Source organism: Ochotona princeps, chromosome 8 (genome assembly GCF_030435755.1).
Source record: "Ochotona princeps isolate mOchPri1 chromosome 8, mOchPri1.hap1, whole genome shotgun sequence".
In the NCBI taxonomy this organism is placed as follows: domain Eukaryota; kingdom Metazoa; phylum Chordata; class Mammalia; order Lagomorpha; family Ochotonidae; genus Ochotona; species Ochotona princeps.
Window position 1 is genome coordinate 73,263,292 of NC_080839.1, and position 17,729 is coordinate 73,281,020.

Here is a 17,729-nt window from a genome sequence, read left to right on the forward strand (position 1 = left end):
CTCTCCTTCTCTGTGTAAATCTGGCTTTTCTATAAGAAATAAATTCATTCTCTCTCTCTCTCTCTCTCTCTCTCTGAGGATACCAGTACAAATCCTTGTAGGACTATTTGTGATAAGTATTTCTGTATGCTTATAGTGCCTGGAGTGTGTTAAGGGCCGCAGAGGGTCATCCACCATATCTTTGCCGTGTTTGCGCACGTCTTCTCAGTGGAGAGAGTTAGTGCACACTTACTCTGCCTTCTCATTTTTCTCCTTCCTTTCTCTCCATTCATCTTTCGTTTCTCTTTGTGATTGTTCCTTTCCATTTTCAGTATCTCCTCTTTTCTCTCTTCCTATTTCCCTGCCCTTCCATTGGATAAACATTAATTCATGCACTTACTAAATTCTAGGAGTTGAAATAATTAAGAAAGTAAGACATGCCTTCTGACTTTAAGGAAACACTTAGGCATGCTATGCGCGTTTCAGTCCTGGCTCAGGGATTTGGAGCTGGATGACATTGCAACAGTGTCTTTGTGTTTCACCTTTCTCAGAGGAAGGCAAAAATAAAATATTCCTCATACATCCTGAAACACTGAGCATCTTAAAGTACTGACTTCTCCAAAATGTCTATTCGGTTCTTCTTAAAGAGTTCCAAATCCTTAGTAATATTTTCTTTCATGTCAAACATTTATTTCTTCATTTCTTAATCAGTTTGTATTCTCTTGCATCTAATTGAGTTTCCTTACAATTGTTGTTTTGAGCTGTGTATCATTTCACAGATGTCCTCCAGTTCTGTGTCTGATTCTGGAAGGCTGCAGTGCTGCCTTCCTATTGCATGTTTCCTTTATCCCTCGGTTGGCATTTTTCTGGCTGATGTACTCATCCCTTCTTTATAACAGGTTTATTGGAGCAGAGTTTATGGGTTAGGTGTAATGCCTGGTGTCATTTGGCTTGTTGCATTGGCCTTGCTTCTCTGTGAGCCCAAGAGTCTCTGAGTGGTTTCTTCTGTCTTAGTGTCAACTATGTAAGTGACACACCTGTCTAGTCGGCTGTGGTGCTTAGTGATTGACACGCGGCTTTTAGCTGACTAGGGCTTGCCTTGGTTCACAACGAGCATGCTGTCAGTCTTTCTGGGCAGTGTGATAGCCACTGCCTTGTGCTTGGTGTTGGAGGAGACAGTGGTAGTTGTGCCCTGTCCTGCTGGAGAGCCTGCATGACGCTGGGGTTTGTGGTACCACTTGCTTTGGCTCTAGGCCTGTGGGTTTTGCTTGGCGCCTGCCTCAGGTCCTGCTAGGGGAGTCCAGCTGGTGCTGTGACTTGTAATACCACTGCCCTAGTCCCAGACCAGGGGATGAGATTTGAACCTGTTCCTGTCCTACAGTGTGGCTGCAAGATATGTAGGGGAATTTGCTCTGGAGCTTATGAGTCTGGAGAGGTGGATTGAAGGTAGGTTCTTTCCTATGTCCACCAGATAGATTCTCATGACACCAAGAAATTTATGAAAAATCCTTAATGTCCCCGTGTTTCAAGGTTTAGTACAGTTGCTATCCAGATGTCTCGGCGTAGGAGCGGAGTTTTTCATGGGCTGTTTTGATGGGTTAACTCCTAGCAAGTGATCACATCCTGGTGGGTCGCATGGAGTGTGTGAGCATAGCTCTAGGGCTGGTGCTCCCAAACTCCCACAGCTGTGGACTCCACATGTTGTCCTGTGGCTGTCATGCTGCTGGGATCAGCATCTGTTCTTGACTGCCAACTGTGGCATTCACGTGAACTGCGAGCGGTGCTGAGCATGGCACTTTCTTCCTACCTTATTGTGGTGAGATGGCGCCTCACACTGATGTGCTTCGCAGCTGGTTGCAGTGTTGGTATCTGTCTTCTTTCCTCTGGTCCCACAGAGTCTTCATTGTCGCTTTTTATTGCAGTTGTCATTGTTTTTTCACTTTCTGTGAAACAGTTTCCATCAGAGCCTTGGAGGTGAAGCCGTTTCACTGACCTTGACCGTTCCCTGTGCGCCAGAGCAGCTTCAGTTTGTGTAGCTGTCGTAACCTATGCAGCCATCTTGGATCTTCCCAACGTGTTTTGTTTATTTTCCCAATAGTTTAATTGAGATTATTAGGTTTACTTTTGGAAAGAAATTATGAATGAGAATAGGGGGGAATTTGAGGACTCATTCCTTTAAAACTAGGATGATATGCTGGAGACAGCAAATGGCTGTTTTGATCGTGTGATGGTTTTAGGGGTGACGTGCAGAACTTGTAGAGTGGAAACTGCAATTAAATGGAGCATTGAAAAACATATCTCACCAACAAATATCAACAGAAACTATGTCTCATGGATTTTGATATTTCTGGTTCCATCTCTTCAAACATACTTTCTCATTAAATCCTTCACTGACGCATATATCATATAGCAGCATCATTTTCCTCAAAAAGATTCTTGATTTTCATTTCTTCAGTGACACATTAGTCATTTCATTCCGTAGCATGTTACTTAATTTCATGTCATCTTTAATTCCTTTTTTTCTTTTGTGACTTTTCATTTAAGGGGATGTACAGTAACTGTGTAATGTAGAATGTCATATTCAGCATGTTATTTAACTTCATGGTATTATAAATTTCTGTTTTTCTCCCTGTTGTTGATTTTGTATTGTGGCTTTTCATTTAAGGAGATGTACAGTAACTATGTAATGGAGACTATCATATCCAGATATGAGTATGCATCTCTACTCCAAGATCAAAGATGTACTGCCAAGGAAACTGTTAGCTATATTTTGACAATAGGATGCTGGCCTCTGTGCCGTTGTCCATGCCCACAGTGATGGACATACGACTGTTTGAAGAGCTATATTCTGTAGTAATAATTTAAGGGAACTCAGTAGGGTGGGGAGACAACTTGGGAAGGTAAGGGAAATCCCACGGCTTATTCATTAAAATTATAATAATAAAAAATGCTGTTACAAAAAAAATAAAATAACCCTACAAAAAAAATGTGCTGGTGTGATGAGATCATACTTGAAAAGGTGATGCATTTCTCCAGTGTCAGAGAGTCAGTTCATTTGATTTGTTGGAGAGCTGGTTCTAAGGCAGCAATCCATGTTGTACATTGTTTATTTTGAATTTTTGCATTACAAACATGCCTTTAATTTTAATTTTTTCTTTGGCGACGAAGACATTTATTCCTTATTGTCATGTTCCTGGTGACAAGTCTGTACTGCGTCTTTCTTTTGCAGTGCGGCTGCGCTCTGATCGTATCAGCCTCATTAAGGAGTGTGTCTCCCAGTCTCCCACGTGCTACAGACAGTCCAGCAAACTCTTGAGTCTTGCAGAGTTGCTGAGGGTGGCAGGTAAGTTTAAAAAAAAAAGGAAGTAAAAGGGTTGAACCATTCACCTAAATGAATCTCAGATCGTGACCAATGATTGCTTGTGGAAAGTTTGGCCTCTTACAAAAATGTGCACCTATTTAGGGCTGCTGGAGACAGGTTTGTTCAGAGTGCCATGAGTTGGCTGTGAGAACCAGAACAGAAAGCCCACCTTAGCCCTTCACAGTCAGTGTCTAACTTTGGTTTTACATTTCTGAATCTGAAAAACTGGTTCGAAACTTTTAAAAAAAGATTTATTTATTTTTATTGGAGAGGCAGACATATATATTTATAGTGAGGAGGAGAGACAGAGAGAAATATCTTCCGTCCAATGATTCCCTCCCCAAGTGAGTGCAACGGCTGGTGCTGAGCCAGTCTGAAGCCAGGAGCCAGGAGCTCTTCCAAATCTCCCATGCAGGTGCAGGGTCCCAAGGCTTTGGGCCATCCTTGACTGCTTTCCCAGGCCACAAGCAGGGGGCTGGATGGGAAGTGGGGCTCCTGAGATTAGAACTGGTGCCCATCTGGGATCCTGGCATATTCAAGTCAAGGGCTTTAGCTGCTAGGCCACTGCAGTGTGCCCTGGTTCAAAACTTTGTGCATTTACCATTTGCTTGGGGTGATAATAATGGCATTCAGAGAAATTTGAGGATCAGAGAGTTAAGTTATCTGTTTTAGCACGGTTAAATTTCTTTTTTTTTTAAACATATTTTTATTGCATTTCATTTTTTTAAATTAATTACATTGCATTATGTGATACATTTTTTATGCACTGGGATTCCCCCCGCCCCTCCCCACACCCTCCCCCCATGGCGGATTGCTCCACCTTGTTGCCTTTCCATAGTTCAAATTCAGTTGACATTCTTTCATTGGAGGTATTTACCAAGCATAAAGTCCAGCATCTTATTGTCCTGGTGAGTTCAATGGTTTCTTGGTGAGACCATCTCTGGTCTGAAGGTAGAGCCGGCAGAGTATCATCCCAATCAATTAAAAGCCCCAACATAATATTTCCAACCATTTACAACATTGTGGCATTTATTGACATGGTATTAATTAACCAATATGTTAATAGGAAAATGCAGGTTCTCAACCACAACCTGTGACTTCTTCATAGACATTTCAATTTTGATTTATATTCAACCGTGTTCTATACACCTTAAAATGGCTTAGATTAGCACGGTTAAATTTCAGACCATGTCTTTCAAGGAAAAATTTTTTGACTAGGTTTTGTTTCTTTACTCACAATGTTCTTATTAGAGCCTTTTAAAATAATTTTCCTTTGTATTTCTGGTTTATGCTTATAGCTATGAGAACTGTTTTCTTCCATAAGCACTGGATTCAAATTGTATTATTTTTAGACATATAGGTTCAAAGATAAAGGGATTTAGTTTACATTTTTATCTCATAGCAAGTTTAATGCACAAGAATGTTAGTATTTAAAAACACTAATATATAAAGTCTTACTCCTAGCATCTCTCATTTCAGTAAATGTTTTCTTGCCAGTATCTTCAGGGTTAATGGAAAGTACAGCATTGATTTATTTGCTTTTGAAGTTGTAGCAGATTTAGAAAGGTGTTAGTACTGTGGTTGGGGCTAGTTACTGATTTTAGGAGATAGTAGAAGACCAGAGGGAAAATTCAATGTTGAATTAGACTAATTCCAGTGTGATTTATGCGTCTGGACGATGAAAACAGTCTCTTTATTTACCAGTAAGTTATGGGAGACCCAGGTAAGTTCATGCATATAAAAAGAATTTTGCTAATCGGGAGAATTTCATAAGGATCTAGTTTATAAAAACTTATGAGAATACTTCTGGAGTGTTGTACATTTTCCTTTTCCTTCTTCTGGGATAAATTTTCCTTTTATTGCTTTTGTATCAGGATATAGTATCAGGAGTTGTATATGAATTTTTTATGTGTGGGTTCTCTATCAGTATTTAATGTGAAGAATGTTCTTCAGTATTGTAGAATAGTGTTTTAATTTCTGCTGTTTGGGGTCATCTTGGCCATATTCTGTTTTTCTGGGTTTAATGTGGAAGCTATATTGCAGTCTAGCATGGCATTATCAAAAGATCAGTTGGGGCAGGTGTTTGGGGGCTCAGTGGCTGAGCTGCTGTTTGGGACATCGATACTGCAGCGTAGGGAGCCTCTGTGGCCAGTGGCTTCAACCTGGCCCTGACCTGATCTATGTGGACATTTGGAGAGGGAGGCAGCAGAGAGAAGTTAACCTATTCTGTGTCTTTCACTCTGGACTGTGGTATTTAGGCCTAAATTCAAAACTGCTTCTTTGGGGCACAGATTTAGTCTGGTGATTAAGATAACCACTTGGTAAATGAGAGTGCCTGGATTTTCTTTGTGGCTTCAGTTATTGACTGCAGCTTCTTGCTAATGCAGACCCTCAGAGCGAGCAGGTGTGGTGGCTCAAGGTATTGGGCACCTGTCATGGAAATGGGAGACCTGGACAGAGTTCTTGGCTCCAAGCTCCTGGTTCTGCCCATGACCGTTGCAAGCATTTGGAAAGTATGCCAGCAAATGCCAACTCCCTGTCTCTTTTTATCACTTTCTTTCTTTCTCTCTCAGTAAGTTAATTAATTTAAAACCACTGCTGCCATGACCACAATAAAAACCATGTCTTTGAGATTCATTTACTTCTCTTTGTTGGTCAGCTCCAATGATATGTGTAGAATGTATATTTATTATCAGACTTTGTTTTCTCTTGAAAAGTGTCTTTTGTTACTTCTGGGAAGTTGTGTGCCTTCGGGCTCTCTGTGTTGTAAAGTAGATTTCTCTAGCTGGGCTGAGTTCCAGTCTTACTAGGACACTTTAGTCTGCACCAGAGTGGTCTTAGGTGGCCCTGGTTGGAGAGCAGGGTTCTAGATTCCATCCTTGTTGAAGGTTCTAGTAGCTTTTCCCTTAGTCCCTAGTGTCTATTTGCCTGCTAGACACCCCGTTTGACATTAGGTGGTGGTTTCTGATTCAACTGCTCATTAGTTTGGGATAAGTGGGACATTTCTAATTAGTTAAGCTTAATTTTCATTTTACTGTTTCCACTGAGGTTTCCTTAAGTAGCAACCTGGCCCAGCTTATGGAGCTGCCTCAGCGTAATGGGAACTCATTTAATCACTTAATATGTTCAGTTCCAAACATCGCAGACATGTGGGGAATTCATTCCTGAGGGGAAGAGGAGGGGGAATTGTTGCTGAGCTGAATAATTATCAGGAGTCAAGGTGGGGCTGGTTGAGGGTTACTGCCTAAACAAATCTTAGCCATATATAGGTCTATAGCTGAATACAGTCCAGGGTCACCAGGGACGGTTGGGATTGTGAGCATACACAGTGTGAGCCTGTACCTGGAGGGTTGGCGATTGTGGCTAAACTGACCAAACAGAATTGATTCTGAAACTAGATTTGAGGACCTGCCCAAAATCAGTCTCTCTGAGTTCAGCTGAGCTCATCTGGAGTTTTTTCAAGGTATTAGTCTTTCTCACTTTTTGATAACACTTGTGTCCTCGTTCCTATATGCTAGTGGAATTTTTTAGAATAGACATGTTAGGGCCCGGCGGCGTGGCCTAGCAGCTAAAGTCATCGCCTTGAAAGCCCCGGGATCCCATATGGGCGCCGGTTCTAATCCCGGCAGCTCCACTTCCCATTCAGCTCCCTGCTTGTGGCCTGGGAAAGCAGTCGAGGACGACCTAAAGCTTTGGGACCCTGCACCCGCATGGGAGACCCGGAAGAGGTTCCTGGTTCCTGGCATCAGATCGACGCATACCAGCCCGTTGCGGCTCACTTGGGGAGTGGAACATTGGATGGAAGATCTTCCTCTCTGTCTCTCCTCTTCTCTGGATATCCGGCTTTCCAATAATAATAAAAAATCTTTAAAAAAAAAAAAAGAATAGACATGTTAGTGCTACCTTTTCTTCATTCTTTCACTTAATCTTCTACTCACTATTCTGCTTTTCTTTTTCTGAAAGATTTTTGTATTTTTATTAGAAAAGCAAATTTATTGAGAGATAGATAGATCTTCTGTCCGCTGGTTCATTCCCCAAATGACTGCAATGGCTGGGCTGAGCCAATCTGAACCCTTGAGCCAGGAGCCAGGAGCTTCCTGTGGATCTCCCATGCAGGTGCAGGGTTCCAAGGCTTTGGCCCATCCTCCACTGCCTTCTCAGGCTAGAGGTAGGGAGCTGGATGGGAAGTAGAGCGACTGGGATACAAATTGGCACCCATGTGGGTTCCTGGCACATGCAAGGCAAAGGTTTAGCCACTAGACTATCGCACCAGACCCACTGTTCCATTTTATTTATTTATTTGAAAAGGGAAGAGAGAGAGAAAGGGAAAAGAGGGGGAGAGAGAAAGAATCTTCCATCTGCAGATTCACTCCTTGAAGGGCTGCAATGCTTGGAGCTGGGAGATCTGAAGCCAGGAGTTTCTTCTGTGTCTTTGACTTGGGTGCAGGTGCCAAGGGCTTGGACCATCTTCTGCTGCTTTACCATGTGTGTTTGCAGGAAGGTAGATTGGATTGGAGCAACTGGAACTTGACCCAGCCCCCAAATGACCTGCTGGTGTCATAGGCGCTGGCTATAGTTGCTGGGCCGCAGGTCTGACCCCTTTTCTAATTTGTCTTCTGTAGGAAGTGTGGATTTCTTCTCTGTTAGCTTAGCAGTGCTGGGACAGCTCTGGAGGTCGGTGAGCCACTCTAATTTTGAACTTTCTGGTTTAGAAATTTTAATTAGGACCTGATATTAATTCTTGATCTCTTGAGAGGCTGAGGGCTAATTCCATGCTTAGTAAGTAGATTGAAAGGGCAAAATTGCTGTGACCTATTATCCTCTTCATCATTTCAAAATCAGTTTCTTCTCTGTTTAATGAGCTATTTTATCAATCACTGCTGCCGTAGTCCTGAAGTCGTTTCTGTGTTCTTACAGGTGAAGACCCAGAGGAAAGGCGTGGACAGGTTCTCATCCTTTTAGCAGAGCAAGCCCTTCGTTTCCAGGACTATAAAGCAGCCAGTATGCACTGCCAGGAGCTGATGGCCTCAGGTGAGAAGGCAGCTTGCTTGGCACTGGGCCGGCATCCCCCATGCTGATGAATGAGGCCTGTCCTGAGGTCAGTTGGCCTGATTGGTCACCCAGCCACATTTTGGCTTGAGATAGTTATGTGCACTGACAAATATGCAGGCTTGTTTATTAACATATTTTAATGAGTTCAGATGTTACATTTTATCTGAAAATTTTTTCCACTTCTCAATAAAAGGCTCCCATAATTTTAAGAGTAAAAATTCTAATCAGTTTCATGCATTTGTTACGAAAAAGAAAGGTAGAACTTTTTGGAACACCTACAGTTGTGTAGCTAAAATGGGAATATTTGTATTTTTTGATTTTTAAAAAAATAAGCAGCATAGTTCTTACTAAACTAATAAGAAGAATTTAGGATCATTTCCAATGCTAAGATTTTCCATACTGAAATTCAAATTCAAGTCTCTGAAGGATAAGTAAATGTAATGTTGAATAATTTCTCATTTAAAGAACATGTTTCCCTGTTGAGACAGGAAGTGATGTCATCTTACCAGGGGCTCTGTATTAAACTATCTTTTTGTTGTCTCTAAAGTATTAAGTCCTATACACATCAGTACCCAGTATCCTTACCTTAATAGTGACTATTTAAAGTGCAGTGTTTCATGTCACCATAACCTTGGCAGCTGTGTACTTACGTGATGTGCACCCTTTGAATGTACATTGTGCTTTGCTGCCATTCTGCTGGTCTTGTTGGGTCCGGAATTTATCCCACCGCCTTGAACAGAGGAGTTCCACACGAGATAATGCAAAAGCAAAGGAGCTTTATGGCTAGCGCACTAGGGTCCAAGTCTCAGTGTAGTGGAGTCTTGACAAGGACCCCGCTCATACATTTTACTTAGTTCAAATAGGGTTTTGACTATAATTCCAGGAATGGGCCATCAACTCCATGAACAAACACAGGTAATATTGTGATTGGTCGGTTTCTATCGCTCGTGACCACTTTGGTGGTCAGTCTCTTCTCCGTGACTAGCCCAGTGGTCAGCCTCTATTGCCATGGCCACCTGAAGACTAGGACTTTTCTAAGTCTCCCCTGATTGGTTGGCTCTGTCTAGGGTGTGTGGTGGCCCACTTTGGGGAAGTGGGTGCCTCAGTCCTTGGGACTGAAACTTAGACCTGGTCTGTCTGAGTCCTGTTTGAAGCCTGTCCTGACTTTACCTTAATTCCCTTTGCAGCAAGCGCAGCTTTCATCGCAGAAGCCGGTGTTAGCGATCAGCTTAACAGTCGATCAGTCAACATCACTCTAATGTCATTTATCCTATGTTCTAATTACCATCACTTATATGACTCTGTACTAATTGCTCTCTTAACATCTACATGTTTGTTATAATTAGCTTATTACTAGTCACTTATTTTATGCTATCCCCGACCTTAATCTCTATAATCACCTAATGTTATCTTTTAGTATTTGTGTTTTTGTCATTAACTTTATTTTCTTTGTTGCTAGACATTAATTTACTATCGAACTATTTCTTAATACTGCTCCCTAATACTGTTCCTTATCATCCTAGTACTGTTTATCAATTTCTTAACACACTATTTTCTTCATTCATCTGTCACTCAGCACACTTCAGCACTACTCAGCTTCTATTTGAATTTCACAGCCTCAGAGCCTCTATGACAACATTTAAAGCTCCAGAACGTAATTCAGCAGTCTACAACCTTAGCATTTGGAAATCGATTTCAAAAAGAGATTTCTAGGATTCTGCTAGGTGGCTCAGTTGGCTAAGCCAAATTATCAGGGGGAATGGTGGGGCGGGGTGAGGGCGACGCTACCTGAATGAATCCTAATGGGATCTAGGGCTCTTGCTGAGTGCAGTCCATGGTCACCAGTGAGGGTCACCATATGGGTACTGCTTTGTGTCCTGGTTGCTCCTCTTCCAATCCTGTTCCCTGCTTGTGGCCTTGGAAAGCAGAGAAGGATGGCCTAAAGCCTTGGGGCCCTGCATTCCAGTGAGAGGCCTGGAAGAAGTTCCTGGCTCCTGGCTGTGTATTAGCTCAGCTCTGACTGTTGCAGCCATTTGGAAAGTGAAGCAATAGGTGAAAGATTCATTCTCATTCTCTCTCTCTCTCTCTCTCTCTCTCTCTCTCTCTCTCTCTCATCCTTTCTTCCTTCCTTTAAATCTACCTTTCCAGTTTTTTTTAAAGCTATAGTCTGTAATATGAACCATGTGGTGTTGACACAGTCAGATTCAGAATGGTTATGATCCTCTAAACAGCATTACTGTATTAATTAAAATTAATTTACGTAAAGGGCTTTCAGATAATTTTGTTCCTGAAAGAATAGCAACCTGAAAAGTATTTTTCTAATTGGAGAAATTGTTCTTGCCTAAGACCATTACGTTTACAAAAATGACCTACTTTCGAGCTGGAACTCCTTTGAATATGAATAAAAATATATTTTAAATATATTTTAGAAATCCAGGATATAACATTGCATGGAAAAAAATGCCTGCTGGGAGTCAGGATTTACTGTGCTTGCAGCACTGTCCTTGGGAGTATGTTCTCTTGTAGCAAGAGAAAGGTGACATGCAGTTTCCTGTCACACTTCTTTTTCCATCATTTTTCTGCTTATAACTTAGTTTTTTTTAAGAAAGATTTGTTGTTTTTCATTGGAAAGTCAGATTTTACAGAGAGAAGCAGGGATAGAGAGAAAAATCTTCCATCCTTTGGTTCACTCCCCAAGTGGCTGCAATAACTGGAGCTGAGCCTATCTGAAGCCAGGAACCTGGAGCTTCTTCTGGGTCTCCCACGCAGGTGCAGGATCCCAAGGCTTTGGGCTGTCCTGGACTGCTGTTCCAGGCCACAAGCAGGGAGCTGGAAGGGAAGAGGAGCAGCCAGGATACAAACTGGTGTCCATATGGAATCCTTGCACATGCAAGACAAGGGTTTAGGCACTGTGCTGGTCCCACATCTTACTTTTCAATAGAAATGTTATGTTACCCTGTCAATGACCAAAGAGGAAGATGTTATTTTCTTTGTCCTTTGTAGTGATAAAGAAAGTATGAAAACTAGAGCTTGGTAGCAGCTTGGACATAGCCTTGAGTTGTTTGAATTCAGTCACAGTTTTATTCAACATCAAAGCGTCATCAATTTGTATATTGATTGTAAGTCTGTGATTTAATAGAGTCTGTTACAGTAGTTGTTCCAAGGGCCAGCTCGATGGCTCAATTGGGTAATCTTCCTTCCAAGTGCCAGAATCCCATATGGCCGCTGGTTCTTATCCTTGCTGCGCTACTTCCCATCGAGCTCCCTGTTTGTAGCCAGGGAAATCAGTAGAGGATTGCCTAAAGCCTTAGGCTCTTACACCTTCAAGGACCTTCAAGAAGCTTGTTAATCCCGACTCTTGGCTTTGGATTGGCATAGTTCTGGCCATTTTAACCATTTCGGTGTGAACCTATGGATGGAAGATCTTTCTATCTGTCTCCTTTTCTCTGTGAATCTGTCCTTCCAATAAAAATAAATCTTTAAAAAAAAAGTTATCTGAAGTCCCCTCATGTTTTTGTATTAGGTTATTGTGTCTTTCTGCTTTTATGTACACATTAAAGTATCACTAATAACTGTGCTTTTTCTTTGGTACCATAACCCTGAGCAGGAGCAGTTTCAATTTTCTTCTTAGATTGGGTATTTTTTTTCCCTGAAAATCTGATTTTTGAGTGTTTTTGTTCTGTTTTTATTACCTATTCTCTAGGTTATCCTAAGAGTTGGGATGTTTGCAGCCAGTTGGGACAATCAGAAGGCTACCGGGACTTGGCTACACGCCAGGAGCTCATGGCTTTCGCTTTGACGCACTGCCCGCCAAGCAGCATTGAGCTGCTGTTGGCAGCAGGCAGCTCTCTGCAGACAGAAGTAAGTGCTGCCACTCAGATGAGTTCTGATGTGCTTGAAGTGCATTTTGTTCCGTGGTTGGATGATAACAGAATTCTTAGGGAAAAGGGATTGTTATTTATGTGAAAGGAATTTAAAGATACTAGGAAATAAAATAAACGCTATTAGATTTATTAACACAAGGAAGAAAGGGCTTGAGAAAAACAAAATAATATTGGGAAATAAATCACTGAATGAAGTAGGGAAAATTGGCACCTGTGGGGAACTGTAGGTGTGAAAGCCAGCGGTAGTTCTGTTCTTTTAGCCACTCGGGAGTTGGGGAGATGCTGTCACTCCCAAAAGTCACAGAGTTGACATGCACAGGGGAGGAGGTGTTTGAGAAGGAGATTCTGGAGTTGAGTTTCATCCCCTCAGCATTCATTTCCTTGCTTGCCAGGCTTTTCACAGTTGATTCCCACCTCTGAAACTGTTGGAACCTCCTGAAGTCCTGATGTCAGCTGTTCTCATTTCAGATTCTTTATCAACGAGTGAATTTCCAGATCCATCCTGAAGGAGGGGAAACATCAGGTGCTTCAGCATTACTTAGTAGATCACTACAAGAGGTAAGGTTGGAAGAGGGAGGGAAGTATGGAAGGAGAGGGATTGGGATGAGGGGCAGGGGAGGTTGGTGGTGGCCATGAGTGGAATGAGAGGCTGAGAAGCACAGCTCACTTGTGAGGGGTTTTGTTTGTGTGTTTTTGTGCGTGAAGCCTAACCTTCATGGAGAGAAGTTCACACAAGTGTCCAGTTTAATGAATTGCCACAAGTTGTCTGTTACTTCCACCAGACCAAGAAATGGAGCATGACCCTGTTTCTTCATAGTCTGTCCCCTGATGTTTTCCAACACTTCTTTCTTTCCAATGATTGCTGCTGTGCTCAACAATCCTGATAAGCACATAGTTGAGATTTTTGCTTTTAATAATTCATACCTACTATATACTTCCCAATATGACAGTTTGTTTGATTTTTAATTTTAGTCTTTCCTATTTACATTCTCAAAAATAATTTCCCTATGTTTGTGTCAGCTGTGATACTATGAATTATACTCATTTTTATTGGTGTCTAGAAATGAATTGAACTACATGTAATAGTTTATCCATTTTAGTTTTTGACTGATGCTAATTTGTTCTCAATTTTGACCACAAATGTAATGCTGCCATCACTTTGCATGTTTGTCACACAGTGGCATCTCTTTCTCTTGGGCATATACTTAGCACTAGCAATGTGATTATCCAGTAAGTATTTATGCAACTTACATAGAAGATGTCAAATGAGTTTCTGTTGTGATTTACCAATTACACTTTATGTCTTTTTAAAATACTCATTTATTTGAAAGCAGAGATATAGAGAGAGAGCCAGACAGAAAGTCATTTATGGAGAGAGAGAGATTGCATCTGCTGGCCATTCCTGAAATGCCTGCATTCGCCTGTGTGTGACCAGGCTGCAGCCCTGAGCCTGGAACACCGTCTAGTTCTTCTGGATAGGCTGTTGTCTGCTGCTTTCACTGATGGTTTAGCAAGGAGCTGGATTGAAAGTGGAGCAGTTGAGACTCAACCTTCCTGTGTTGCAGGTTGGACTTAACCCACCGGGCCACCTAATTAGGCTTTCAACATTAGCATAAAAAAATTAGGTAATTATTGCAGTGCCAGTACTTTGGTGGTAGTTTTCTATAGTGTACCTTGTAAGCATGTTGTAATGTCTGCCTGTGGTTTTGATTTCCTTCTTTCCAATTGTTATTGAGATGGTTATATTTGAAGAGAGATGCTGATCACATTAAGTATGGACTTATGTGAGAAAAGCTTATCCTGAGACAGAAAAGAGGCTTGTCAATGTTGCCTGCATGGCAGGCAACTTTCCCTGTTTCTAGCAACACAGAAATGGAAATTTTTAGATCAAAGACGATCCCTTTTCTGACATTTTAGTTAGATAAATTAAAAGCTAATCATGCTCTCTAAATATGGGTTTTCTGGTGATCTGTCAAATGGTTACCCTCACTTTCAGTGTGCGAAGTTCATTTTTTTTAATGTCACCATTTTGATAGGCTTTGTTGTAATAAAGTGATCCATATTTAACCTTGAATTTTTAAAATTTTGTTTTTAGTTGTATCCATCTTGAAAATGCATCAGTGCTCAGGTACCATGTAGGGCTTTCAGCTCTGGTACAGAGCCTCCTTTATGGAATCTGCATGAGTTGGGACAAAGATATTTTTTTCCTCAAGAGTGGGATATGTATAGCTACTCATTTGCACAACTCTTCTGTATTAACATTCAATTTTGTGAGTATATATTGAACATAAATGTTTTCCTGCGCTTTACTGCTAAGTGACTAGGGAACCTCTGATTTGTCATGTGACTTTCCTGCTGTGAAGTCTGGCAAATTTATCCTGCATTGATGACTCAGGTATAGCAATAAGCAATATGCCTGCAAAATTGTGTTGAATTTTAGTTTAATTAGCTCCTATGAGGTTAATGACTGACTGGATCTCCCAGTCCTGAAGGACAGGCAGTTGGTGGAGGGTTGTGTTTGGGGCCCTGCACGCAGGGTAGGCTTGTCGCTGCTTTCCCTCCAGGTGGACGCATGGCATTTTACAGTGGCTGGACCGGTGCACATGCACTGTCTTTGGCATGCTTTTTTTTTTAAGTTTTATTTCCTTAGGAGTCAACAGAGGTGATGAGAGAGATTTAGAGGGGAAGGAGAAAGAGAGAGGGGTGGTCTTGTAGCTGTTGGATCACTGGCCAAATCCCTGCCACAGCTCGGGCTGATCCAGCCTTGGAGATCAGGAGCCAAAAGCTCTATCTGGCCCTCGTACCCGTGTTTCAGGGATGAAGTACTCTCCACCATCATCGTGTGCTGCTTCCTAGGGTGCACACGAGCAGGAAATTGAATGGAAACAGAGGGACTCAGACACAGGGTGGAGGAGTGGCAGCCTCACCTGCATTGCCACACTGCCCACCTGCTTGGGCTGTTTTGACTTGTATTTTCCCCTATTAGCAACCATTAGATTTTTTTGCCATTGAATGTGAAAACATTCAGAGTTTCGTCCTTGGTATTCAGAGCAGTTCCTAAGTGGTCTCTGTGTTAAGGGTTATCTTTCAGGGTTGCTAGAGACTTGCTGGTTTTTATGCTATCTTCCTTACCTGAAGGCTGGCTCTCACCCCTCTACTGTGTCCGGGCCCATCTGTCCTCTGCCTGTCTCTGGAGCGTCATTTCCGGTCATGCCTTGTGTCATAGTTAGGAACTTCTTGGCTGTCCCTGAGTAGATTGTCTCCACCATTGCTTTTACAGGATTCTCCTCACCTTCTCTCTTCTGTTTGGTGCTCTTGTAATCTCTTACCCTTTCCACCCAAAGTATAGTCTTTAATGAGTTTTTGTTGAGTTCTCTATTTGCTCCCTCAGTTTTCGTGTCATTCTGTTAAAGTGGTTGGTGGTATGGATGTGTGTCGTGTGGTAGTTGAAGGGAAGTCATTTATCTTTATATTCCCTTTAAAGGCTTACTGTCGCATAGTGACTGCGTATAAAGATTTCATAAAGCTCATTTGAAAACACCCAGTACATAATGATTAGTCTTGGTAAACAAAAATAACTTGGGAAGTAGATTTTAGCCTAAAAAATTAAAAAAAATCCTCATTATGGAAAGCTATCTATTTATATCTTTAGACATCAATCAGTCTCACTTATTACTTTTTTTTTTTTGGTGAATCTCAATGTTCATTGCAGTCTTTTTTTTTTTTTTAATTGTTTATTATTTAACTTCAGTAATTACATTGTATTATGTGACACAATTACATAGATACTTGGGTTCTCCCCACCCTTCCCCAAACCCCCCCACCATGGTGGATTCCTCCACCTTGTTGCATAACCACAGCTCAAGTTCAGTTGAGATTCCCCCATTGCAAGCGTATACCAAACATAGAGTCCAGCATCTTATTGTCCAGTCAAGTTCAACGGCTTCTTAGGTATACCCTCTCTGGTCTGAAGACAGAGCCAGCAGAGTATCATCCCAGTCAATTGAAAGCTCCAACATACCATCAGCAAAAATTTACATCATTATGGAATTAATTGACATAGTAATGAGTAACCAATATGTTAAAAGTAAATGCGAGTTCCCAGTCACCTTCTGTGACCACCGTCTGATATATTTTCTGTATCATGTTTTTCCAATGTCTCTGAGTGTGAAAAATTTTACAATGAACTACTGAGGATAACTGGATACTCGGTTGAAAACTCCAAGGGTTAAGTATAGTGGAAGATAAATAGAAAACTGGGTAATTATGAAACATATAACTACAAACAGCAAATGCGCACCTTGCATTCTATCAGTTATTAATGAATCAATAAATCATGGCAAATAAAAAAAAAAAATCCTCATTAGCTCCTCAGTGTATGGTGTGCAGAGTGCTGAGATCCAGTCATGAACCGGGATCTTATCCTTGCTCTGGTCAGTGGTCCTGTGCTGAGCTCACCTCCATCAGTGTATTCTGGATCTCTGTCCTGAGAGGCCTTTGTGACTCTTGGATTTTTTTTTTTTAAAGATTTATTTTATCACAAAGTCAGATAAACAGAGAGGAGAGACAGAGAGGAAGATCTTCCGTCCGATGATTCACTCCCCAAGTGAGTGCAACGGCCAGTGCTGCGCCAATCCGAAGTTAGGAACCAGGAACCTCTTCCAGGTCTCCCACATGGGTGCGGGAACCTAAGGCTTTGGGCCATCCTCGACTGCTTTCCCAGGCCACAAGCAGGGAACTGAATGGGCAGTGGAGCTGCTGGGATTAGAACCGGCGCCCATATGGGATTCCGGCGCATTCAAGGCGAGGACTTTAGCCGCTAGGCCATGGTGCCGGGCCCGACTCTTGGATTTTCTATTTCCTGTTTTTAGAATTACAAAGTTTGTCAGCCTGAGTGAGAGAGTGTCCACCTGGCCATGTGGGGATTTTTTTCAAGTAGACCTTGCTGTGATTTTTCCGTCAAGTTTTGCAGTTTGCTCCCGACCACCTCTCCTTAGAATCTTTCCTGTCTTCACTTGTCCTGTTCCAACCAGCTCATGAAGAGCTAATTCTATTCCTCTAAGAATGTATTATCACTTTTTTCATGAAGCACATTTCAGAATGTTATCGCTGTTGTTATTAGATTAAAATATAGTGCTTAGATTTAATGCCATGTGTTGAACATTAACAGTAGATATAATAGCTACATTAAATTATGGTGCATAAATGAGAGCTAACTGTGTGTAATCTGCTTAATGCTTAAGATTTTCATTACTTCAGTTGTGAAATGACTTTATTTATATATCTAAGCAAAATAGAGATATAATTGCTATTTAGTAGCATTTACAGCATTACAAGTACTTCCTGCAATTTTGAGGATATTGCTGTTGTCTGTGTATAAAACACAGACTGAAACACAGCCTTGTGAATACCAGAATTGCAGATTTCTTGTTTCCCATTAATGTTAGTTATTA

General features: G+C 41.6%; 1 protein-coding gene across 3 annotated transcripts in view; it reads left to right on the plus strand.

The window, feature by feature from the left end:
• The window catches only part of NBAS (NBAS subunit of NRZ tethering complex), a 376,509-nt gene that overhangs the window by 152,173 nt on the left and 206,607 nt on the right, over nucleotides 1-17,729 (plus strand). For all 3 annotated transcript variants that reach the window (XM_058668260.1, XM_058668259.1, XM_058668261.1), the window contains 4 exons: nucleotides 3,209-3,322; nucleotides 8,258-8,371; nucleotides 12,096-12,253; nucleotides 12,745-12,834. In XM_058668260.1, the coding sequence (XP_058524243.1) occupies nucleotides 3,209-3,322; nucleotides 8,258-8,371; nucleotides 12,096-12,253; nucleotides 12,745-12,834 (476 nt within the window). The remainder of the gene's footprint in view (nucleotides 1-3,208; nucleotides 3,323-8,257; nucleotides 8,372-12,095; nucleotides 12,254-12,744; nucleotides 12,835-17,729) is intronic.